The sequence below is a fragment of the Calcarisporiella thermophila genome, assembly GCF_041956535.1.
Source record: "Calcarisporiella thermophila strain CBS 279.70 unplaced genomic scaffold VTP21scaffold_8, whole genome shotgun sequence".
Taxonomy (NCBI): domain Eukaryota; kingdom Fungi; phylum Calcarisporiellomycota; class Calcarisporiellomycetes; order Calcarisporiellales; family Calcarisporiellaceae; genus Calcarisporiella; species Calcarisporiella thermophila.
Window position 1 is genome coordinate 471,580 of NW_027192198.1, and position 25,698 is coordinate 497,277.

Below are 25,698 nucleotides of genomic sequence, written 5' to 3' on the forward strand. Positions count from 1 at the left end.
GTAAAAATTAAAATATTCAAAATGGAAAATCAAAGCAACAGTTAACATAAGGGCAAAACTAAATATATGTAGGGGGAGAAAAAGTTATAGACAAAGATGCAATATATATACTAGTCGTTAGAAAAAAAAATTACAAAAGAAAGGCTGTTCTAAAACAGAAAACCGATTTAAGTGTTGGTATCATGCCGAGAATGCTGCGTGTTATTTCGGTTTATACAAATCCAGATTCATTTAGCAACCTTGCAATCTTTTCATCCTCCCTTTCCCTACGAAAATCAGCTTGGCATTAGAACTCTACACTAAAACTACGGTTGGATATTATTAAGAATGGATAAGTTACCTCGGCTCAAGACTTAAGCTCAACGGATAAAGCTCTTCGACCGCTCGAGCACTTTGTAGACATTTCCGCAAAAAGAGCTGGATCTCGGGGACAGGCGCTAGGGAATAGGGCGTGATTTGGTAGCGCTGAAGCTCACGGATCACCTCCGCCGTTTTAGTGTATTTTGCAAAGTTGATTAGTTCGTGAGAACGCTTGAGACTATCTGGGTTGCCATCCTCAATAAAAGTGAGATCGGTGAGATAGACACCAAGAAATGGAACGCAGGGCGGTTCAGAGGCTTTTAAAACGCGGCGATATTCACCAAAGTTCTTAGCCGAACTCATGAGCTTTTTGAGTTGGCTGAAGGCAAGCATGGTCTTTTGATTGACCAGCTTTATTATTTTAACAAAAATAGAATCAAGTTAATGGCTCAATCCTCGAAATGGTACTAATTGTGCAGTACTCACCTCCCAAGTTCGTTTCAACCTGAAAATTGCAGAAGAATCGAGCCCGGCCACAATCGCCATACAGGTGTTGAAATTGTTTAATGTACGGCATTTCTGGAAATATATTCGTTTAGCCAAGTGAGTCTGGGTCGATTATCAATTTATAGCATTACCTCTGCAATAGCAACAAAGCGCTTTATCAATGAGACTCTTTTCTTCATATCGATTTGCGACAATATCGATTCAGCAACCCAGCATGTCATCTGAAAAAAAAGGGAGTTAGCACCACTAGGATGAAAGAACTTAAAAAGCTCAAGGTGATAATCCAAGTCACCTGGTTGCTCTGCTCAATCAACGCCTTAACATTCTCTGCAATATTCCCGGTAGAATCCTCCGCGCTCCATATTTTGTTCAAACACTCCACTGGATTTATCCTATTGAACAATCGAGCATCCATCAGCGTTAATTGCCGTGCGATCTCAAGGTTGTCCAGGTCCTCGAGTTTTATCCTCTGCAGGTTGCGCGGTAAAATGGAGAGCGGGATATTTATGGACGCATTTGCTACCATTTTGCGAATTCCACACGCATCTGGTTGCGATATTCGCTTGTCAATTAACTTAATGAGCTGGGAAGCAGGCATGGACATGTGTTGTTGCATTGTTTTGAGAGCGAACTCTTTCAGTGCAGGCAAATAGCGTATATCTTCCGCATCCATAAAGTAATTTTCGAGCCAGTTCTTTAGCACGTTAAACACACGAAGCCTCACGGGGGTCTGCTTCTTCTCGATCCATGTTGCTAGCTCCTCTTCACTAAGTCCAGGTGGAGGCTTTAAAAGGAAGCGCTGGCAGAGCATATCAAGAAAGATTTCCGTCCGTGTAAAAGAGCGATAGGTCAGCAAAAATGTTGCATTAAAACTCGCATCGTGTTGATCGTGGAGGGTCAACCGTTCCACCAAGCCGCGCAGAGTGCCACCCTTGACATGCCCATCCCCAGTGAAAATAAGTTCGTCTGGTCCAATATCGGGGCCCAAGTAGGGGATTTTCGCATCAAATAGATGGTAGCTCTGCTCGTTCGAAGGCGTTGGCATCGGGTCCTCGCCAAAGAATTTACGTAATTTATCGGGGCGTGGAGAATGAAATACCGGTAACGCGCCTGCCTCCACCGCGGAAACCACCGTGGCACTGGCATCTAAACCATCATGCGCCGCAATTTCCAGCGATGATTTTTCGTCGCCATTAAGGGTCGAGTTCTTGCGAGCAGACACCTCTGAGTCAGAGGAGATAAAGTCGTCGGAGAGCTCATCGGAAGGGTGATTAGCCCGATGTCGTCGATGCTTTCCATTACCATTTACGGGCGGAGGTGCTTATTAAATGATAAGAGAGATTTAGCCGAATTTTAGGGAAGCAGTGGATATAATGAAAATGTATCAACATCTTCCATGACACACTAACTTACCATGCATCTCGGGTATGGCGTTTATCCTCTTAAGAAGCTTTTGAACACCATTTTGCACCGCGTCCACCGTCTCACTGATCTGGTCTGCTACAATCATTTCACATGATATATTCTGATTGGTGCTCATTTGCACTTCCAAAATGAGCTTTCCCGTATGATTATAAAGTGCCTGCATCATACATTGCAATTCTGTGTACACGGGGAGTTCACGCAAGAGTTTTGCCTCTTCGACCAGATTCAAAAAGCTATTTAACAAATAGGAGATCTCCTGCACTCGCATGATCAAAGCCGTCTGAACTGACAGAGTGTGGATGGACTTGAGGCATTGTTCCGTTAAAGCAGCTTGGACATCATTTTGAATATGATGGATCACTTTCTCAATGAGATTCGAATGGTTCTCCAGCTGGTCGAGTAAGCCCGGACGATGATTCGCATGCCCACCTGCCGCCTGTGAGCTTTCCAAATCCTCGCTCGGTGACGATGTTGAAGAGACAGATTGAGAAAAGAAGAAATTCTGGCTATGCAGCGTTGACCGCGCTGCCTCCTCCGTGGTTAATATATACGGGTGAGTATTAAAGACTTCTACGCCACATTCTTGTGCTAGTAATACAAATTTTCTGACAGTCACAAGCACATTCTGCGCGTCCTCCTTTAACCTTGCTATCGTTTCCGGTTCACAGATCCCAGTTGCCATTTTCGCGGAGAGAGTCAGTCGTGAAAGCGTGGCAGTTATTGCACGGCGCTGTGTTTTCAGGACGCGATCCTGTCGGAAATACACAGAGTCCTTATCCATGCAATCGCAAGCATGAAGCATTCCGCGGATGGATAGTATAACCTTGTTAGCACACGCATCAAACCGATCTTTCTCTCCATGTTCGACTGCTTGTCGCAGATCCTTAATAGCAACTGCAATTTGGGTGTTTAATTGCGGCCATGACACTGGTTCATCTGCGGAGTTGATATGATTAGTTGGTGAAGGTGTCGAGTGCACATGAGTTTGTCGAGCACCATCTTGATTAGATGAGGCATGGTTAGAAGAAATGTGATGTTGCGGCGGTTCTTGCTGCACCATGGGATCGGATGGCGATTGAGGGGAGCTGATATCATTGCCGGTGTGAGAATTGGTATTCATCTGAGTATCACCGTCGTCATAGACGTCATCTATATTCCACGTTGTTTCCTCCGATACCGTGTTGTAGTAGTATACACGACCTCTGGGAGTACGCTTCTGCACCCAATTTGGAGGTAGATCCGACATCTTTGGTGGCTGCTTCTCTACCTCGGGAGACATGCGATTATGATTCGATGACACAGGTATGCGCTCAGGAGACTTTGTGTCAAATAAAATCAATAGAGATAAAATGAGTAAAGAGATGCAATATAGTTAGAAGCTTCATCTGGTTATTACCCGGATTGCAGTGTTTTCTCGACTAACATTAGTAGCCATTCCATTTGATCTATTTAATGGCAAATCCCATAGAGTCTCACCCGTTACTGCGTTAAGGTAAAATATGGCACCATTGGCTGCAATCTTAGGAGTCCACACGTCCATCCTCTAATTTATAGAAAACACGGTTGTAAGAAATTGTAATTGATTCATTGACGATGCACAATCACATACCGCATCTGTTTCATCTTCTGAAACAGCCTCCTCCTCAGAATCATGGTTATCGATTATTTCCACGTAGTTCGATGGAAACCATCCACGCCGTCCATTTGCAACTCCATCCCACCACCCGACATCCAATTGTCCCAGAACCTAAACAATGCGAACGTAGAGAATTCATCCATTAGGAATCTTATGCAGGAATCTAGATCTAACAATCAATACTAACCTCCACATTGTCCCCCTTCCGAAACTGTAGTGTATGTGGTTCGCTCGATTGGAACTCATATAGTGCTCTTGCTATACAGATGACTTTTGGATCTGCCATCGAGGAAGAAGAGCGCCACGTAATGGTCTTTCGATTGAGGCAAAAAGGCCAGCTTCGTCGTTTGTGGAGATATATGAACCTAAATTTTTTTAACACCCATTAATTAATTTTTGTGGCTTATGGTGAGAAGTCACAAACTCTATTTTCAGGGCACGATTCAGATTCTCTAATGCTCATGTGCTCTAACTTAAAATAAAATGGTTTTTGCGCGGGGTAAACTCCTTTCCCTAAGACTTTCCCACCGAGACCTTCTAACTGATAAAACATTTCTTATCGCCTTATTCCCATACTTTATTCAATATGACCTTTATTCATTTCATGTCCAAGAATAAACCAGTAAGTATTCTCTCAAGCTAATAGATACATGAGCACGACTCACTCATAGTTATTTCGCTAATTAACCTAGCTAATTCCATTGTTCATGGCAGTTGGAGCAGGTCTTGTTGGAGGTGTAGCGTATGTATTTCCCTTTTTCTTGGTAAATACACTCTACTCTTATCACATAGTTCTGCCTTACTAGGTTTATGGGCTACAACCTCGCTTACAACCCTGATGTGATTCTCGATAAAACAGGGGATAGGCAGCCATGGAATCGTATTAAGCAGCACCAAAACTCGAAAGTAAGAGCCTCTTGAAACGTGACCCTTTGAATGAACTCACAAAATTCTCCACCAACCTTTTTTTCTAGTTATTAACCATAAATAAGGAATTCTTCGAAAACCGAAGGGATATGCCAGATAAAAGGTTCTAAGCATGAGAGCCTCGCGGTGCATAATTTTTGGGGGTCAAAACGGCGACTCCTTAACTCGATGTCCATCGAACAAACATGTGTTTACTGTTATACTCTCTAACTCCCTGCTCTTGTTGACCATATGAATTTTTTAAAGAAATAAAATGCAATATCTGGATGATGATTTAATATTCTGAAGAGGTCTCTGCATTGTTAAAGGAGATACTTATGAAATCCAGAAAGGAGCTCTTTTATCATATATATCATGACTATTCTTGCTTAACAGATGTATATGAAAATCTCCAAATATTGATCCAGGTAAAGAGAGAATATTATCTAAATCGATCTTATTGTCTTAGTTTAATTTGATATCCCAACTTAGGGGGGTTCAATGCAGAAATCACCACTATCATTTTAATTAGGAGTCTTTATGATAAAATATTTCCAAAATTGCTCGGAAAAGCGTACGTGAAATAGTCTGAGAAAATTTATTTTCAATGATCTTGAAGGCAAATATAATTATATGCTCTCATATCGGCCCCTATATGGATAATTGTCAAGGACCAAGGTAATCTCAGAAAGGATATATTAGTTGTATCGGAAAGAACCTGGTATTCAAGCAAACAGCTACCAGCTTGTTAGTAAATTAAACAAGCTGTAAACAATGGAATAAATTTCATCCCCGCGGAATTCAGCCATTTATTAATTGTTTTATTTTAATTTTCATAAATCGAGTATATCATTATTATAAATGCATCATGAGACAAAGACAAGATCATAGACTTATATCGACTGTATTTTATTTTCCGGCAACTCTGCATAAATAAATAGTCATTTCATCTATTGTAGAGGATACGTGTTTAATAGTCTGAACAGATGAATATACCCGAAAATTATTATGCTTGAATGCAAAATTCTTTGAAATAAAATTGTGGTAAGTTAAAGATAGTTTGAAAGATAGTTTGGAAAATACTTCCATGCCTACTCTTTGGAGAGGGTAACTACACATGAGGCATGGCAAGCAATCGAAATGGCATATAGTTACGGAATATACTATTATTGCAGCGAACAAGAAATGATTGGAACGGAGTATTATTTCACCTAGGCAGCCTATTATAGATTCGCTCAAATGGATCACCGGCCTAGTCACTATTTATGTACATGCTCTTTCCAATTTTGCCCCTGAATCTACAATTTTTTAGACTCCCTAGAAAAAACCAGCGGGTCGGTCATAGCATTATGATCACCGGCCATTCGTCAAATTAAGGTTACTCTCGAATCAAGAGGAGGTTAATGAAAAGTTGCCTTCAACCCTAGTTTCCCCTTATTTTCTCCTTTTTCTCCTTCGGGCGAAGGTTCTCTCTATTCGACTATCCGTTTTTCCTCTCTGTTATTTCTCCTTCATTACATTTGAATCTCATTTCCACATTTCACCTCAGCATCTCTCAATTCCCGATTCATAATCCTTGATATATTCCCTATTGTCTATTAGTTTACTTAAGTTACTTTCCCCCGCAACCGAAGTTTATACTTTCTTAAAAAGACGCAAGAAGAAAACCTTAGTGAATTATCCTAATATACTTCTCTGCTGAGGCCATATGTCCTCTGAACCACAAGCCCCCGAGAACACTGGCCCTCAGGAGCCTTCACCGCCGCCACATGCGGCTGAGCCACCAGAACGTGCTATGTCAGAGACATCTTCGATTGTGGAAGAGCATGATTTCCGAGAAGGTGGCAAATCCGTTTTCGAGAAACCGTTTTATCGGCATAAACGCTACTGGGTTATTTGCCTGATTATCACCATCATTCTACTCGCAATATTTATTCCACTTATTATCTTCGTGTTTTTCCCTCTTATTACGCAATCTATCCTCAATAGCGCAAATCTAAGTGTGGATGAAGGAAATATCACTTCACCAGAACCCAGTAGCTTTGCGCTTTCCATGAATGCCCTATTTACAAATACAGGTATTTGTCTGCAATGTGCACGATGATCCATTATGAATCTTAATTTTGATTTTTGCTTCTGGCTTCCAATATTAAGGCCCATTTGCTGCATCTATTGACTTCACAAGGCCAGTACAAGTCTCATGGAACGACACCTTACTAGGTTCATTTTCGCTCCCGCCTGTAAGCGTGTCTGGCGGAAGCGGTGTTCTGAATGCTACCACGAATTTTCAGATCGTTGACCCAACCATGTTCGCTAAATTTATCCAAAACATTAGTCAAGCGGAGGAATTCGTATGGCACCTCTCCTCGAGTGCAAATGCCAAAGCCTTGGGTTTGTCAGCAAACAACCTTAAGATCGAAAAGGCAATTACATTAAAAGGTAATTGAAAACAAATTCGCTATTATAATATCGAGAAATTTTCTAATATGGCTTGTGACCTTAAGGCCTTAATGGGCTCAAAAATACCACTATTCTATCCCTCGAATTACCGTCGGATGATCCGGCCGGGGGAGCAAGAGCCAAAGTCGCGACAAAAATCATAAATCCCTCTCCATTGGGTGTTCAGTTGGGTAATATCAAGATAGATATGAGCTATAACGGCATTTTCCTTGGCCAGAGTATATATTTTTTTGCTTAATATATTTAAGTGCATGCTTTAACGTTTTTGGTGTTGCTCTAATAGCCGAAGCAAGTGGCGTATTCCTTGGCGCTGGCACCAATTATCTAAATCTTACCGGTCGACTTATTCCTCACAATAATACAGCTGAGCTCGATGAACTCTCCAATATGTTTAGCGACTATGTAGGAGGAAGATTAGTGTATGCTCAGGCGGTGATCGCGGACGCTAAGCCTGATGGGGTTAACAAAGTTTTATGGTTGACCGAGGGCCTAAAAACAACCACGCTAAATGCGAGCTTACAAATTGCTCCACTCAATCTTATTCAGAATGTCGGGCTTCGTACTGCAAGATTTGAATTCTCTCCACAGACGCCATATTCACCACTCCTCAGCTCGAACAATGTCTCGGCTGCCATTGCCAACCCGTTTGGAATTGCAATTAACATCAATGAAGTGAAGCAAAATATATCAATCGCGCGTGCAGGATTCGATCCACTCGCAGACGTTATGACCGATTTTGGAGTCGCAGTTCCAGGGGGCAAACCCGGGGATATAATGCTATCCATCCCCCCATCTCCATTGAAGCTCAGAGCTGGAAAGGAAGCAGAGTTTGAGGATTTACTAAAGAATCTAACTCTCGGAAACAGCACGATGGCGACACTGGCGGGTAATGCAACAGCGAAAATCAATATTTCGATAGGGCAGCTAACGCTTAAACAAGTGAAATTCTCAAGCAATGTGACCCTTTACGGTAATGTGAATTAAATTAATGAATTTCCAACTATCTCTGGAGGTTAAACTATAAAATCTCTAATTCTAACGTTTATACCCAACAGGTCTTCAAGGATTGAAAAATCCTCCACCAGTTATTTCTGGCATTGACCTTGTCGGAGGAACCCCGGAGGGCCTCGATCTCGTTATTAATTCGAGTATTACCAATCCAAGTAACCTCGAAATTGCTCTCAATTCGGATGTTTTGCTGCGTATTGATTATCAAGTGAGGCCTCTTTTTCACAGTTATGGTAGTATCTAAACTTATATTTATCCTCTCGTTTTTTTCTGTTAGAATATCCCTATCTCAAATTCCACCTTGATTCGTAATTTGACGCTGCGAATTGGACCAAATGAGCTCCCGGGCTACAATAAATTAGACGTCAATGCTACACCTCAGGGCAAGGATCTTCTTGAAAAATTTCTCGCTGGGACAAATAACACAGTTCTTCTGGGTGGTCTCCAGGATTCAACCCAAATTGTGTCGATAAATCCCGCCTTTTCTTTGATTGGCGTTGATGTTATCCTCCCTGGTCTCAAGGACAAGCTGCTTAAATATGGTATGCTTCGTATACATCCCGAAACACCAGAAACAACTATTGCGACTGCAATAGTTGTTATGGCGAATCCATTCACCGCTACGTTGGACTTGACCAAGATTGTCGCAACTATTGATGCTTATGGCGTGCCTCTGGGTTTCATCGATGTGGAACGGTCATCGAATCCTTTGCGAGCCATCGGAAAATCCGACTCTTTTCTCGAATTGCCGGTTAGACTGAATCTGGATCCGAGCGCCCTTATTGTCCTATTTCGACAGAGTGCCAAGGCTAAGGGCCTTGATTTAACACAACTCGATACATTGTTGGAGTTGGGTGGAATAAAGGTAGAGGACTCGAATGCTATACCGATCTCTCGACGGCTCGCTAGACGCAACATATTTGACGGGTTCAATATTGTTGATTTTACAAAGAGCGCAATCAAAACAATTCCTACCGACAATCACCTTGAGGCCACTTCGAATATCGGATCCTACACATCGACTTTCAGATATAATCAATCTGACGTCATAGTGAAGACAGACGATAGCGTGGTGATATTACTTCCTATAGTAGGAAATCCAATCGTGCAGACTATCGTAAACAATGCGAAGCTCAATATCGAAAGCGTGCTTATCACAGACCCTACAAATTCACGTTTTAAGGCACATTTCAAAGGTTCAATCACTAATGTTGGCCCTTTCTCTGCAAAGATACACCTCAATAAGCCATTGACAATCAGCTGGAAAGGCAAAAAACTTGTAAGTGCAAATCTACCTGATATAACTTCCGAGCCAGACGTTGGAGCGATTATCGATGTCGATTCAGATGCAACAATTCTTGACGTAGCCGCGAACGAAGAGTTCACCAAAGCTTTGCTCAACGAAGCAACATTCGATTGGCAGATCTATGCGGAAGACATCTCGGTTACCGCCCTTGGATTTACTTTTTCTGGGATCTACATGGACAAGTCCGTCAGCCTTAAGGGTTTCAACGGCTTACGTGAAGGTACAGCTATCAAAAATTTTGACGTCCCAGGTCTCGATCCTGCTGGAGGGTTCCATACTGATATCGTGGTCGGGTTAAACAACCCAAGCAATGTTGGCATGAGAGCACAGGGATTGAACTTTAACGCCTATTTTAATGGGATCCTTCTCGCTGAGTTTGGCGCAAAAGATCAAGTAATCCTTCCACTCAAGCCTAGTGAACTTCATCTCAGTGGCCGCCTTCTTCCGCAGACATCACAAGAAGGTTTGGAAAGCGTGTCTAAAGTAGTTAACAATCTGCTCACTGGAGCCGATACCCCGTTGACTGGAATCGGCGTGGATGCGTTCGGGCCGGAGGGACGTGTAGACTGGCTCTCGTCCGCATTCCAGTCGCTGAAGCTGGAGCTTATCCTTCCCGGGATCCAAAACTTTAATGCATTAAACAGCATTTCACTGCTTAATACAGAACTGGTTCTAACCAAAGAGACGGCCTATTCACCCATCTTCTCCTCTACGGATGTATTTGCTACCTTCAGTTTACCATTCAACGTACCCGTCGATATTACGCAAAATGCACCGACCTTTACGGCAAGATATATGGGCCGGGATATGGCATCCATTAAATCAGGCTATGTACCAGTGGTGACGGATCCCCGCCCAGGCGGTGGGTCATTGCATACAATATTGAGTCCGGCACCATTAATGGTTTTACCAGGATCTCGCGATTTATTCAACAAGTTCTTGACCCAATTAACCGTCTCAGCTTCAGTGGAATTAGAGTTTATCGGAACAATTGATCTGGTTGCAAACTCGGCGGTTGGTGTGCTCACCCTTTATAAACTTCCAGTGCAGGTCAAGTCGAGTATCCCAGGTACATTCAAATAGCTCAAAGTAATTAAACAAGTAGAACTAACTCTAGAGCTGATTTATAATAGGTTTACAAGGTCTTGTGGCAAGACCCTCTGTCATTGAGAGCGTAGACGTGGTTGGTGGCACTCGCGACACTCTAATGAGTGAGACAATACATTATGTGTACAACCCAAGCAACAACACTGCTACGCTAGGTGATATCAGCCTCGATGTCCTTTACGAAGACGCCAAAATTGGATATGCTCTCATAAAAGGCTTCAAGGTAGTCCCCGGCCTCAATCGTGTTCAAGTTTCGCTCGGTCTCACTGCAAAAAATGGAGGCAATTTTGAAAAACTGGTTGCGTTGCTAAACGCATTTATCTCTAATCAGCAGCCCTTGGCATCAGTAAAAGGAACTACTTCATCAACAGATATTGAATCGCTCAAGGAAGCTGTCAGTCAGCTCGTCCTTTCATCGAAGCTACCGGCAGTGAGCAACCTAGTTGCACTCGTCAAAATTCGTATTCTATTGTCCACCTTGCTAGATCGCATTGCCCAAGCGAGTGTGGTCATTAACAACCAATTTTCTGCACCTATCTCGATTCTTACGGTTGACGGAAAGGCTTTTTACCGCGAACTTTACCTCGGATATATCAACGTGGATCTTCAAAGCAGACCTCTGATTGCACCTGGCAAATCGAATTTCACAAGTCCATTTTTGCCGCTCAATTTTGAGCTGCTGCGACATCCTCTTCAAGCGATTAAGCTTGTACTTTACTTAGTTCAGGACAGTGGGGTGGTGCCGGGCCCCTTGAAGCCACTGCTTGACTCTGTGCTTAACCTTTCATTCTTCCAGAAGCGTGATCTCATCTCCGAGGATCAAGAGCAACTATATTACCACCTACATGACTTGCATAAGCGTGGTTTAATAGGGGAGCTTGTCTCAGTTGTAGGACGTATTCTTGACGCACTCAAAGTCGACTTACAACTCAATACTAAAGCTCAAATCGGAGAGTTTGTTGTCCCACTCTCAATTGTGCAACGTGGGGTACCTGCAAGACTGGATGACACCCTCTTCCAGATACTGCAAATGGTCGTTGGTCCTGTAATGCAGGGAATTGCAGATACTGCCGATATTAAGATTAATCAGGCTATAGTCAGTAATATCCAGCCGGGCGGTTTCCAACTTTCATTCACAGGAGAAGCAGATAAAGTACCACCGTTGCCGGCGACTTTTCATTTTACATCGCCCGTCTTCGTTAGCTGGCAAGGAAGGCAAATCGGTTTCCTACCCCCGTTGCCTGACATCGAATCTAAACCATTTAGTGGAGCCTCATTCACCGTGCAAACAATTTTCCAGATTACTGATCCTAGTGCGTTCCAAGATTTCCAAAATTCGCAACTGCAGAAACCTGGAGCTCCATTCACTTGGCATATTGAGAGCGAGGGAGTGCAAATCATCATTTTTGGGTTCACTGTAAACAATATCTTAATGAGGAAAGAAGTGTTGGTAAACGGTGGGTTGAATTTTTCTCGTAACTGAAGAGGATAAAGTATACTGAAAATCTTCGTTCCTCATTTAGGATTGTATGGATTAGTGAGCCCTCAACCGCAGGATATGCAAGCTGCCGTTGCTAAATCACCCCAACAAAACTCGGTTCCTCAGGGAAATATGGCTAATTCGCCGCCTCTTTCTCCCAACGCAAACGGCGCAAAAGTGCCGGCTATATTGCCCAATTATTCGCCTCAAAAGCCCCCGCAACAACAACAACAACAACAACAATTCCCTTTGCGACCGCAGTCTAACCCGCAACTACCCCCCTCAAGGGCTGGAGCTCCAAACCGTGATGCCCAGGAACCTCCGCAATCTAGCACATCTTCGTCCTCATCTGCGCCGCCCGATTCGGGTATGGCACCGCAGGAGTCTAGACATATGTTCTCGGTAGGCGGACAACCTACATCAAACTCTACGTCAACATGGCTATCGCTTGTTAATGGAATTTCACAGATGTTCCAGAACGTGAAATCGAACCATAAGAAGCGATGATACGTTTTTGAAATTAGACAGATTTTGTATAGACGTGTATTTTATTGGAACATAGGTGTATGTGAAGTAGATATATTTAATTGACGCTTGTGCGTGATGTTCAATCGCATTGGTATTATTCTTCCTTAGATGTCAGCTCCAATTACATCATGAGTCTTCAGGGATTAATCATGATGTAACTTACAATCCTCCAAAACGCTAAACTTAGGAACAACTATTCCATATTGGGAAATTACGGACTCAATTCTTATTAAGTGATGATAAAATTGAGGTATACATTGAATAAAAACCTATCACATCATCAGCATCAAGATAAATGGAAACGGCGTCCATTTTTGGATAACTGACTTCAAGCTGGCGTTGGGAGTCAATTGGGTATTTCCTGGTTGAGAGAAAAATAATGTTTGATACGATAACGTGTTTGTAAAGGCATTACACTTGAGAATGATAATTCATTTTATATTTTAGGGTATTAATTGAAGAGCATATTACTGACAATATTCTGTTGCAAACGTATCAGATCGAAAATAAGGAAATTATCAGGTGATCCTATGGATTCAGGAATAAACTTGTGCTTGGCTAATATCAATAATATTAATAATCAGTTAAACAATATCAATATTATAGCAATTCAATGGAGAAGTGTTTGATCTCAGGATGTACAGATTACAATGAGCCCGTTGTAAATTGTAGGTAAAGATCTACTTCTGAGCCAGTAGCGTATTGGACTCCGAATATTCTGGAAAGGAATCCTGATGTAAGGGCGTATTTATACTTTAATTTTGGAGTTTAAAGTACAAACTCAATAATTATTTAAGCGGTCTCTCCAAGAATAGTTTAGGATATTTTGCATTACAACATGGGATTCAAGATATTATGTATTTAGTTCCTGATGATAGAGATAGCATTCTAATCACGTTTAAAGCTCTTAATCAGGGACAACCGTTTTGTTGCTATAGTAAAAGGTACACCTGTGCACGAGGCGAACTTTAGAAAGAGCCCAGACATCGAAACATGCACATTGCATTATTATCCTGTAAACTATGCAAAATAAAATTCAGGCGCTGACAGTAATGGTTCTCTGTCGGAGTGCTTATCCATATTGATAATAGATGATTAGGGAGTTTCTCCGTTTATTAGAGTCTCAGTGGGAGAAAATTTTTTGTAACTTCATCCAATTGCTAATGTTCTAGCAAAAATCCTATTCAAAAGCCATCCCATTTGTATTTTATTTTCAAGAACAACACAATCGCGGGCATGGACGGTAAGGACGTTCGAAACTATACATAATAGAGGGTAAACCGCCCAATATATTAGCTGAAACTATTTGATGCTGATACCTCTTCAAAGGGTTGAAGATCTGTCCCAACTAATGCAGTCACATCTGCACAAACGTCAAATTTAAGTATTATAAATGATTCATGAGTCTTCGGCGTCAAGTTATTTTAATTTTTTCCCCGCAAGTACCTCACCCTCTTCCATTATTCTTATTAGTTTTTAGGCATCTCTCTTTTTCCCCTTCTCTTCTCTGTCGTCATTCAACTTATCTTTTGCTTATTCCCCCTAACTTTTCCGCCTCTTTGATTATAACAGCTATTTTTTTTTGTTTTTGTTTTATTTCATTTTATCTTATCTTTCACCAACACCATCTTTTTCTATTTGAATTATTAATCAAAATGACTGAAGCTGAAGTGGACGTATTTGCCAATGCCTTAGAGTACTACACAAGTGGTGATAACCGTGTTAACAGATGGAGAACCCTAAGTGTCGTAAGTGTGATTTTCTAAATTCTTAGATAAAATATCCATTATTGCATAAACATTCTTTGGGTTGTGGCTTGAAATCAATTCAATGATTACTTCTCCTAACAGGCTAACAAAGGAGCAGCCCCCGGACAAGGCAATGGGCGTTCTGTCGAGGAGCCCTTCCGTCGTCGTCGCCGCGCATCTCATGGTAAGTTAGTTTGTTGACTCAGTCTTGCTGGTCATGGTTGAGATTTTTCTTTATAACTTTATCCTTTTTATCAGATGATAAAAACAAGCCTCGAAAGTTTTTGATCGATGTTGAAGAGACAAAGCGCATCATCCTTGAACAAGAGGATACCGATGGTGATTTTCAAATCACCATTCATGATGCCGGTCCAAAAACTCTACCTGTAGGAACAGCTGATTCGGGCGGATACCGCAAATATGAAATCCGGGGCACCTATATGTTATCTAATCTGCTACAAGAGCTGGCCTTAGCAAATGATTGTATGTTCTTTCAACTTACAGAAAGCTCGTATTGTTAATGATTTTTTATTGTGTTTTTATAGATGGACGTAAATACATTGTGTTAGATGAAGCACGGCTCAATGAGAATCCTGTAGACCGCCTTTCTCGAATGATTCGCCACCATTTCTGGGATGGGCTTACCCGTCGAATTGACGCTGATGGTCTAGAGATCATCTGTGCCGATCCCAAAAATCGCACTGGAAATCGTACCCCTCGCATCTATGTTCCCTATGACGATACCGAGGCATACAAGTATTACAAATTGGTTGCTGAGAGCAGAAAGCACTTGAATCTTGATGTACAGCGCTTGCCTAAAGATATAACTCCCGAGTATGTTAAAAGTATCAATGATAGACCAGGAATTCTTGCGCTTGCTATGCGTCAGAGCGTAGATAAGGATGGAAATCCTACGCTTCGCGGAGTGCCCTTTGTAGTCCCGGGTGGCCGCTTTAACGAAATGTATGGATGGGACTCGTATTTCGAGGCACTGGGCCTACTTGCCGATGGGCGTATAGAACTTGCGCGAGATATGGTTGATAACTTCGTATACGAAATTAAACACTACGGCAAAATCTTGAACGCTAACCGTAGCTATTACCTCACTCGTACGCAACCTCCATTCCTGACTGATATGGCGCTCAAGGTATATCATCGGCTTAACACTGCAATCGAGGCAGAAAATAAAGAATGGTTGGCAGTTGTGATACTTGCGGCGATCAAGGAGTATCTTAATGTATGGATGTCACCCCCGCGCCTAGACCCCAAAACTGGACTCAGCCGATACCACTGTACTGGTATTGGTATGCCGCCGGAAACAGAAGCATCTCATTTTGATCACATTATTGAGCCCTATGCCCAAGCGCTTGGCCTTACAATTAAGGAATATGCATCGAAGTATAACTCAGGCGAGATCAAGGAGCCAAAGCTTGACGAGTATTTTGTCCACGATCGTGCAGTGAGAGAATCTGGCCACGATACTACTTATCGGTTGGAGAAGCGATGTGCACATCTTGGCACCATCGATCTGCAGTGTCTCCTCTATAAATACGAAATAGATATCGCCGAGACTATTCGCGACCTCTTTGACGATTCTCTTACCTCGGAAGATGGCACAGTACATCATAGCGAGGAGTGGTTTGCGCGTGCGAAGCATCGTCGTAGCATGATTGATAAATACTGCTGGAACGAAGAGAAGAGCATGTATTTTGATTATAATACGCAGACCGGTGAGCAATCTACTTACGAGAGCGTGACTACCTTCTGGACATTGTGGGCTGAATGTGCCTCACCTGAAAAGGCCGAGCGCATGATCGCTAACTCCCTCCACAAATTCGAGGTCCTTGGTGGTCTCGTATGTGGAACCGAAGAGTCGCGAGGACAAATCTCCCTAGATCGACCCAACCGCCAATGGGATTACCCATTTGGATGGGCACCTCATCAAATCATGGCATGGACTGGCTTTTCCAACTACAACTACCATGATATCACCAAACGCCTTGCCTACCGCTGGCTTTACACCATTACTAAATCTTTTGTTGACTTTAACGGCGTTGTACCGGAGAAATTCGACGTTGTCAATCTTACCCACAAGGTTAAGGTTGAATATGGTAATGTTGGAGTAGACTTCAAATTCGTGCCACGTGAAGGTTGGTAGATTTACCCCCATTCCCAAGTAGTGTATACATTATTAACTTTTCTCTTTTTGTTTGTATTTGATAATAGGATTCGGGTGGATGAATAGCAGCTATAATATAGGTCTTGAATATCTTTCAACTCATATGCGTCGCGCCCTTGGTGCCATTACTAGCCCTGAAGTGTTTTTTAAGGAAAAATAAATCGATGTCCAGATGGAGAAGCCATATGGGTATTTGCACTGTGTCCCTTATACTTTTTTTTTTAAGAAAAGTGGACGTGTTAATTTTTGCATTTCATTATTTTTATTCTTGCATGAGGTCTATATATTGTGATATGTATCTCCCCTTTCTTCATTATTTCCCACTGTTTTTCAAAGTTCCTCAAATGGCGAACTATGCCTACAGATCTCCTCACTCTTTCTCTGAGAATTTTGTTGTAACTTTTTCTCTTATTACCTTTTTTTTTTGTTTTTCGACTCATCTATGTAAAATCCATTGGGATTTAGGATGGAAATTTCGCTGCGCTGCAACAAACACTCTCCCATTTTGAATATAAGAAGTCTTTACCGAATGATTGGGATATATTTTATATTTTGGTGCTTATAATTATATATGATATTATATAATCGGATTTGGAAATATGGGATATTTTTGAATAAATTTATTATTTTTAAGGTATGTTCCTATTTTTTTATATATATTGACCCTACTTAAATCATACAGAAAATAAAATAACAAATATAGACGAATTTTATCTTCAATGCAAGAACAAATAGGAGAAAAAGTAAAATCAAATAAACCACTCAAAAGCGCAAGTCGAGTACTGTAATCCGACAAAAGAAAAAAATAAAAATAAAAATATAATAAGCTTCTCGCGTAAAGATTTCATGATTGTTCTCCTGCTCCTTCCGGTTCGGCTTTCACTTCCTGTGGAATATCGGATCGTTCTTCCGCCACATTTCCTTGTACTTGTGACTTTCCCGATGATTCGGCGGAGAGAGGATTAGAGGGGTGTGTAACTGAAGCTTTTTCTTGTTCCTCGTTATTTTTCTCTCCTTGTTCCTCTTTGTTACCACTTTTCTCAACAGACATATCCTCTCCAACGCTTTCTTCATTTAGAGGTACTTCTTCCTTCTTCACCTCAACCTCCATCATTTTGTTTTCTTCTTCTTTCTCCCTCTCCTTTTCTTCGGCTTCCATTCGCTGCCGCTCCTCTTTCTCTTTCTTCTCTTTCTCTTCTCTCTCTTTCTCCTCCAGCTCTCTTCGCTCTCGCTCTCGCTCTTCAGCTTGGCGTCTCTCAATCTCTTCAAGTCTGCTGGCTCTCCACCGCCTCCATCTCTTCACGCGCGAATCAGTCTCCTTTTTCAAAAATGAAATAGAAGGCCGCAAAGTAATGAAAAAGTCCTCTCCACCAGCTATAAAGGCAATACGATAGGTGTCCGGGCAAATTGCAAACGCAAGTTCATAGTTTGTTTGATGAGGAGGTTCAGCAGAACTTAAAGTTCTAGAGCGGTAAAAAAAAGGGATAAATTGTTAATTATATGAAAAATTGAGATCATTATTAAATTTTTTTTTACCGCTTCAAAAATGGACCCTTTGCAATGTTCAATTTTGTCTCCGTTGGCTGCTGAAGTACATAGTTGTTCAAGTATTGATTGAAAGCAGCGGAGTCTTCCAGTACTTTATCCACAGTTTCTGACTCGCGATCCAAAAGTTGTACAGTAAGTACACCACAATTTCGAATCTAACACAAGCAAAATAGGTTGAATATCAGCTTTTCTAAATGGGAGGGGGAGGGGCAAATCAAAACTCACATATTGAATATGATAGAGATAGCGTTCCCGAGTCGTAATTGATTTCTCGGTTGACCGTCGATACGACACTAATCGTTCTATATGACTTGGGCATGTACTATCCTCAATTTGAGACCTGTATTGCTCAAACAATGTCCAGAGTTCTTTCTCTTTGCCAGTGCCGATTATGTGAGTCGTCTATTGTGCCAAAAAAAGTTAGATGAGCCTAGGGCTGAACGCAAAAACTATCACTAAATACCACTGAAATGGCATTTTCGACTATTCGTCGAATATAATAAAGGCAATATGCTCTGTTTCCAAAGATATCACGAAGCCGCTCTTCGAAAGTAACACTTCCAATACTACTCTGGAAGTAGCGAGTAAGCAAATGGATCAATTTGTCCCGAGGTCCAGAGGCATCCGGGTGTTTAGCTAGTGCGAAAAAGAAGAAATTAGAAGATAAAATATAAACAAATATAATGTGCCTAATAAACTATAAATTATAATGTATAAAGTCTACTAACCATTCAATTGCCGGTTCAAAACTCCTAGTCCTACTGCTGTTTGATCTGAAGCTGCGGAATACAGACCATGTCCCCCAAAACATGCAGCGACTTCTTGTAGCCGTGAATAGATAATCTGAATATAGCGGATCAAACAGTAATATAGAGACCCGCTGAAGAGGTGGCGAATGCTGCTGCGTAGATTATCGCGTAGAGAGTAACTCCGTGACATATCTGCATCATCTACCTGCATCGAGTCTCGCCCATCGGCCATTGCCGAAATTGACACTTGGTCTGATAACGCCCCAGAGTCGTCAATGTAATTCCGTAGGAGAGCTTCGCGGCGGTAATCATGCGTATCAGTCCGTATCCGTCCAGTAGCAACTTCTTCTAACTCCGAGGCAGGTGATCTACCGTATTCCTCTTCGGCACCTCCAATTGTACCCCCACCGATTTCATCGTCGTCCCCCTCCTCTGTATCCTTCCTATCAGCAGATCGATCTAAAAATAGCGTGAATACTTCGTTTAAGAACTCTTTGACTCGCTCTCTATCCGAGGTTGGTAGATCATCGTCTTTATCGGCGAAGAGAATAAGGATCTCCTGCACAAGCGCTAGAATATCTGTGTCATCCAATGTATAAACAATGTGGGGACGGTCTCGAACTGGAAGAGGGTAGGGGGAATTAACACGCCGTTTTGTATAAGCGTTCTCAATCTCTTTCAGGAGAGCCTCATCTGTGACATAATGCGAGTCATGGAACTTGATGTTACTGCCTTGATTATCTAGTGCCCGATAATAATTATTCGAATCAATTTCCCGCCAGACTTTGTTCCATTCACGCTTAAAAACAATAGGAAAAAAAAGGTTACTATACCATAAGCAGGAAAGAATTATAAATTACATACTTGACTCCGTTTCCATTCTTCATCTTTTTGCCTTAATCTTTTAAGCACAACCGGAACTGTGACTGCAGGATTGTTATGCAGAGCATCGATAATCTCAAGCCCCGCAGCGTTCCCATATATTTTCTTTATAATTCGCTGATAGATCGTTCGTGATGGTCCGCCTAATCCTTCTGGTAATTTGAACTGCCCTCGCTCCTCTGGGGTCATTGTAGCAATCTTCTTAGCAATGGGCTCGAGCAGTCCAATTGTGTTGAGATTTGCTTCTATATTAAGGTCATGCTCGTAACGCTCGTCTTCACATTTGTGAAGTGCAAGTTCAAACTGATTCTTTCTGAATATGAATTGATTAGCGCTAGTCCAGGAAGGGTGGACGGCCCAGTCATTGTTCAACACCTCTTTGCAAAGGTCATCCCGGCCAGAGCATAAGCCATTGCGGTACTAAAAATATAGGTGAGTATGAGTATGAGCGAATTTATGCGAGCAAATTGAATATACCACCTCTGGTGCCAATAAACGATAGCTTGGTGTGCCAATTTCTTCCGGAACCACAAACCGCTCCTCCTTTTCCATCACAGTGTTCTCTATCACAACATCTCGCTCTTCATATCCAACAAACGACTTGAACCAGTCAAAAAGCGCTTGATTGTCCCCAATAAATGTGCTCACATTTATCATTAGTGTGTTCTGGTCCATTTGATTCTGGCTAAATCTGTTTATAACTTTAAGGAATTCGTGATATGCCTGTTTGTTATTGATATGTCGCTTGGCTTGTTCAAAGAATTGAGTCTCCTCAAGCAGGCCAGGAGGTTGAGATGAGTCATCTCCGTAAGAGGGTGCCGATGTTCCATCGCCAGCCTGTTTATGATAGTGTTTTGAGCGCTTCTGTTTCTAAGTGAACGAAAATATTAGATGGTTTTTAGAAATTATGTATAAAATTGGCTTGCCTTGGTGGAAGAAAGGGCCTTATCTGAAACAGACGGGCGTCCCTTCTTTTTCGCACCTGAAGTAATAGCAGATGATCCAGGTGTTGACATATTTGCTGTGCCATTTCGGTGACTCTCTGTAGCAGGATATGAACCTGGAGACGTGAAATTACCAACAGGGGGAAACCGACCACCAAAATCTAAAAAGCATGTGAAATTAGCAATAGAATACAATGCCTTTAGCGAAACCATTCTTACGTGACTGGGAGACATTCCCTTGAGATGGATAGTTGCTATTAAAAATTGAGGGAGGGGGAAGCTGAGGTCCATGTGCTGAGAGCTCGGGCAGAAACTGCTTAAACTCAGAAAGTAGATCGGGAGCCGAGTTAAATAGTATTTGAACTTGAGCATATACCTAAAAATAACAAAACAAATATTTAAAATATGTGTTGTACGCGTATATTGATATAATCATTACTTCTTGGATAGGCTTCTGCTCCTTTTGATATGTCTGTAATATTTCTAAGAATTGCTTGTATGTTTCAGGGTCGTTCGAGAAGCGATTCTAATAAGGAAAGATGAGAGTAAGTCAATAGCCACTAGAAAATGCACTAGTAACATATAGCAGAAAAATACCTTTATCTTGTTAACATAATTAATAGCATAATCAAATTCAACCGGACCTCGAGGTTGGCCGGATGAACCAACATGTTGAGAGGCTCCACTTGGGCCATGGTATGAAGTAATTGGCGCTGATGGATGCAAAGGTTTGGGGGCTGAGTGGGACATTGTGCTTACCGATTGAGGTGGCGGTGGTGGCGGAGGGGGAAGTTGGCCATGTGAAGGAGAGTGCGAGTAGTTTCCAGATATATGATAATAGTGAGTCGGATGTAACGTGCTATTGTATGGCATCGGTCCCGCCAGATGCGTTTGGGTTGCTCCCTTAGGTGTGGTGACACGAATGATATCAGGAGAGTGAGGATCGGGCTCAATGCGATAGCCAGGTGGTAAAAATGTATTGAACCCTGAGATAAGACTTGGATGACCTTTAAATAGAGTGGAAACTCTATCGATTACTCCTGGAGTATCGATACTAGTAGAGTTTTATTAATTAAAGAGTGAGTGTTCGTCAAACATTGTTATAATAAAAAAGCATGCATTCTTACTTTTGACTCTTGAATTCTTTCATTATATCCAAGAACTTGTTATATACCTCTGGCTGACCAGCGAATTGAAGCTTCACTTCGTCCAGATAAAGCAAAGCATCCTTCACATTTAATGGCCGGTGAGCCGATGAGTCCGAGTTAGGGTTCATAGGCATAGATTGAGCTTGCAGCTGAGTTTCCATTAGTAAACCGCCAGGTGTTCCAGGTAAATTGGGCTGTCGTGGAGGTACGGCGCTCATTCCAGCTCCTACAGGCGCCACTGCGGATGTAGGTGTAGCAGCTGTACTAGCTAAATGACTTTCTGAAGGTGGGTTTATCATCCGCGAAGTAGAAAAATTGCTCTGCAGTGAGCAGTCTGTATTCAATAAAAACACTCGATCGGAACTAAATAGGGCTATTTAAAAAATAGAGCAAGATAATAAGCATCAGTAAAATATCTTTGCAAAAGTGATGCATAAGAATCTTCTTCGGTTGTAATAACCTCTTTCTTGCCTATCAATTTAAACGGAAGTTTGTGAAAGAAAGGGTAGACTTTTCAAAAAACCATTGCGCGCGAACTTTGCTCCCTGTGACTTCTCTCCTTCTGATACGTCACCAGTGTGGCTTGTAAATTCATATCTGGAATTTCTCTTTATGCTCGATAATATTTTAGGATCGTTGATCTATAATTTTATATGCATTGATTTCACGCATTATAGATTATATTGCAAGTTATTTTTTTCTCATATCAATCTTTATTAATCTACATTAGCATTTTCCAAGCACTCTCTTCGGCTTTTGGCGATCTTACATTCTCGCAGGCTTGAAGGAGATTGAAGGTTACAATATCATACAACTGATGAGTGCAATATATAGTTTGTCAACGCAACGTGCGAGCAGTTATTCAAGGATAGCATAATACATCATGTCGCTTCTAAAATGGATGGTGGGAGCGGTAATATTTTTTTATTCTGTGCGTGTAAATCTATAAAGTTTCTCATTCGATCTATTCACGTAGTCCGCAAAACCAACAGCTAGCGATACATGGACTGATACATCAGAGAAATTCACCGGATTAGAAAATTTCGGAAACACATGGTGTTTACCTATTTTTTAGCTCCTTGCATCAACTTAAACTAATCTTGGCTTTTTAGTTACTGCAATTCTGTACTGCAGGCACTATACTATTGTAAACCATTTCGAGAGTGTGTCAACAATTACCCCAATGCATTCATCTCTTTCTCTCTACCTACGCCTCAACCATCTACGCCAATTTTGTCTGCAACGAGTAATCAGCAATCTTATTTTCCTCCTATATCGATGCCGCCCACAAATGTCTCTAAGAAAGATTTGGCGAGCCAAGGAAGTAAAAGTCGTTCATCGTTTGAAGATAAAAATGATACAAAACCACAGTCTGCGCCCTCGAAAATTATTTATTCTTCGGCAACATCCAGTTCAGCAACTCTTTTGGATACCGGCTCCGCAATGCACCATATTACAGTGCCTGGATTGGAGGATTCGATATTTCTCTCACTGAAAAATTTATTCTGGAAACTCACTCAGCAACGAAAGAAGCATGGCATAGTGGCTCCAACCGCTTTTGTGGCAAAGTTGAAGAAAGAAAATGGTGAGGAGGCCTTGAATATTAGATACCTGTTTTATTTACTCCTAACTCTATTATCTCACTTGATAGAATTATTCCGCGGAAATGCCCACCAAGACGCCCACGAATTTCTGATGTATCTTTTAAATGCCATCGCTGAAGATGTTCTTGGCTATCAAAAGAAAATGGCTCAAGAGCACCAGCAGCAACAGGGAGCAAAGCCACCTATGAATACTATTTATACAAATGGCTTCTTAAACGGACATGCCCAGACGCATTACGCATCATCGAGAAGTTCTCTCAACGGTCGATCGAGCGAAGAGAGCACAGGGGACTCAACTCCAAAACTATTGTTTGAGCAGAGCAATCACTCCGAATCAAATACATGGATCCACCAGCTATTTGAGGGAATACTCACAAATGAAACGCGCTGCTTAACCTGCGAAACTGTAAGTGTAGTTATGCTACGATAATGTGGCCAGTCTTGACTTCATATTCTTCTCAATTAGGTTACTTGTAGAGACGAATCATTCCTCGATCTTTCTATCGATATCCAAGAAAATTCCTCTGTAACATCCTGTCTACGACAGTTTTCGGCAAGCGAAATGCTCTGTCAGCGCAATAAATTTTTTTGCGACTATTGCTGCAGTTTACAAGAAGCTGAGAAGAGGTAACGTTTTTTTTTGGATATTATTGGCCTTGTGACAACTCTTTTGAACCATCGAACATTGAACGTTAGAATGAAAATCAAAAAACTACCCTATGTACTGGCATTGCATCTCAAGCGGTTTAAATACCAGGAGCGACTTCAGCGATATATCAAGCTCTCCTATCGTGTCATGTTCCCTTTTGAATTACGCCTATTTAATACTGTAAGCTGCTAATTTTTTTGATTTACTTTTCCACCGCTAATCAGATATCTGTAATTAGTCCGACGATGCTGAGGATTCCGATCGAATGTATGAATTGTTTGCGATCGTGGTGCATATTGGAAGGTTGGTGTTGGCATCTTTTTTTTTTTGGTTAACCCTCCTTATTAAACATTTATTTTCAGTGGGCCTCATCATGGCCATTATGTAGCTATTATTAAAACGGGTGGCAAATGGGTTCTATTTGATGATGATACTGTGGAGGTAGAATTTATATCACTCTATGAATACTTTTTAAGTCTCCGTTATCATTTGAGCTAATGTCATTTGGTTTAAACTAGACAATTGATGAATCAGAGATAGCAAAATATTTTGGCGACACTCCAGGTACTGGTTCAGGCTACGTTCTATTTTACCAAGCCACTGAGCTTGAATCCCTTGACCCCTCCAATTCCACAAACTCTGAGCCTGCTCCGTCCGCTCCTGTGACACTCGACACCCCAAACGACAACCAATTTATACCACTACCTTCTGAGCCACATCCTAAATTTGCCTACCATGCGAGCAAAGAAAGGGCTACAAGTTATCCTCAGACTGAACTAGAAGTGGGCATGGCAACTGCTGCCACTGTTACGACCTCTGCTGCTCCCCTCGCTCCTTCCCTAGACATAACTACCACTAAGGATAAAAGTGAAAAATCCGGCTCCTTCTTCAATTTGCGGTCGCGTAGAAGAGATAAAGATAAAGATAAAGAAAGAGAAAAAGAAAAGGAAAAAGAAAAACGGGCGGATGGAGCCACAGCCAGTGCAACCGAAAACGGTGATTTAAATGCAATGTCTGCAGCAATACCGGCAATTCCAATTACGGCAATGCCCTTAGCTGAAGAGAGGAGGTGGTTTGGACGTTTGCGAAAAGACAAGGATAAATTCAAGAATCTGAATGCAATGCCCGACCCTAGCAACAACGACTTCTTGCTCTCAATAGCAAACTCTGCCGCGGGGATTCCTTCGCTATCTCGCAGATCCCCCTCGCCCTCTAGAAGTAATGGCAGTAGCCGCAAAGGCGAAATGGAATTCAGAGCGCAGGCCGTGAACGGCTACGTTGGCGATTTTAAATAGATTATCTAGTTATCATGAACTAATATATTCCTTATTTTTTCAAGACTTTATTTTTTTCCCTTTGTTTACCGATTAAGCCTCTCCTCTATTTTGTGCTTTTGCATTGCCCTCCCCCTCTCCCTCCCCTCCTAATCGTTCTATTATCTTGTGCGCACCTAGACAGCACCGCAAAATGATAGCCTTCATTTCACGACGATGCTCTTAATGGATCATTAGTGTGAAAATATGAAAATTTTTGTATTTTATATGTGTAATTTCACATATCTTCATTCCAAAGTCTTGTCAAGGC

The 25,698-nt window shown here is 41.7% G+C and overlaps 6 protein-coding genes across 6 annotated transcripts; 4 read left to right on the plus strand and 2 right to left on the minus strand.

Annotated features, from left to right (window-relative positions):
* Positions 1 to 211: 211 nt before the first annotated feature.
* On the minus strand, positions 212 to 4,154 carry VTP21DRAFT_11036 (uncharacterized protein; the record flags this gene model as incomplete). The annotated part of the gene is made up of 9 exons (XM_069390438.1): positions 212 to 266; positions 341 to 711; positions 787 to 879; positions 939 to 1,028; positions 1,100 to 2,127; positions 2,221 to 3,550; positions 3,629 to 3,775; positions 3,842 to 3,979; positions 4,056 to 4,154. 9 exons carry the CDS (start codon positions 4,152 to 4,154, stop codon positions 212 to 214), a joined length of 3,351 nt encoding a protein of 1,116 aa, XP_069252586.1.
* A 300-nt stretch (positions 4,155 to 4,454) lies between these two features.
* On the plus strand, positions 4,455 to 4,905 carry VTP21DRAFT_11037 (uncharacterized protein; the record flags this gene model as incomplete). Its single annotated transcript, XM_069390439.1, has 4 exons — positions 4,455 to 4,490; positions 4,561 to 4,610; positions 4,675 to 4,774; positions 4,843 to 4,905. 4 exons carry the CDS (start codon positions 4,455 to 4,457, stop codon positions 4,903 to 4,905), a joined length of 249 nt encoding a protein of 82 aa, XP_069252587.1.
* Positions 4,906 to 6,482: 1,577 nt separating this feature from the next.
* On the plus strand, positions 6,483 to 12,642 carry VTP21DRAFT_11038 (uncharacterized protein; the record flags this gene model as incomplete). Its single annotated transcript, XM_069390440.1, has 8 exons — positions 6,483 to 6,852; positions 6,929 to 7,213; positions 7,279 to 7,452; positions 7,518 to 8,204; positions 8,290 to 8,450; positions 8,520 to 10,617; positions 10,682 to 12,112; positions 12,179 to 12,642. The coding sequence occupies 8 exons, from the start codon at positions 6,483 to 6,485 to the stop codon at positions 12,640 to 12,642; spliced, it is 5,670 nt and encodes a 1,889-aa protein (XP_069252588.1).
* A 1,676-nt stretch (positions 12,643 to 14,318) lies between these two features.
* Positions 14,319 to 16,750, plus strand: VTP21DRAFT_11039 (uncharacterized protein; the record flags this gene model as incomplete). Its single annotated transcript, XM_069390441.1, has 5 exons — positions 14,319 to 14,411; positions 14,514 to 14,595; positions 14,670 to 14,894; positions 14,957 to 16,561; positions 16,638 to 16,750. 5 exons carry the CDS (start codon positions 14,319 to 14,321, stop codon positions 16,748 to 16,750), a joined length of 2,118 nt encoding a protein of 705 aa, XP_069252589.1.
* Positions 16,751 to 17,434: 684 nt separating this feature from the next.
* On the minus strand, positions 17,435 to 22,160 carry VTP21DRAFT_11040 (uncharacterized protein; the record flags this gene model as incomplete). Its single annotated transcript, XM_069390443.1, has 12 exons — positions 17,435 to 18,053; positions 18,127 to 18,293; positions 18,364 to 18,540; positions 18,602 to 18,774; positions 18,867 to 19,686; positions 19,752 to 20,189; positions 20,250 to 20,639; positions 20,696 to 20,874; positions 20,933 to 21,089; positions 21,153 to 21,239; positions 21,311 to 21,767; positions 21,841 to 22,160. The coding sequence occupies 12 exons, from the start codon at positions 22,158 to 22,160 to the stop codon at positions 17,435 to 17,437; spliced, it is 3,984 nt and encodes a 1,327-aa protein (XP_069252590.1).
* A 584-nt stretch (positions 22,161 to 22,744) lies between these two features.
* Positions 22,745 to 25,409, plus strand: VTP21DRAFT_11041 (uncharacterized protein; the record flags this gene model as incomplete). The annotated part of the gene is made up of 9 exons (XM_069390444.1): positions 22,745 to 22,774; positions 22,838 to 22,917; positions 22,974 to 23,446; positions 23,513 to 23,871; positions 23,932 to 24,092; positions 24,162 to 24,294; positions 24,353 to 24,417; positions 24,477 to 24,555; positions 24,633 to 25,409. The coding sequence occupies 9 exons, from the start codon at positions 22,745 to 22,747 to the stop codon at positions 25,407 to 25,409; spliced, it is 2,157 nt and encodes a 718-aa protein (XP_069252591.1).
* Between the last annotated feature and the right edge of the window lie 289 nt (positions 25,410 to 25,698).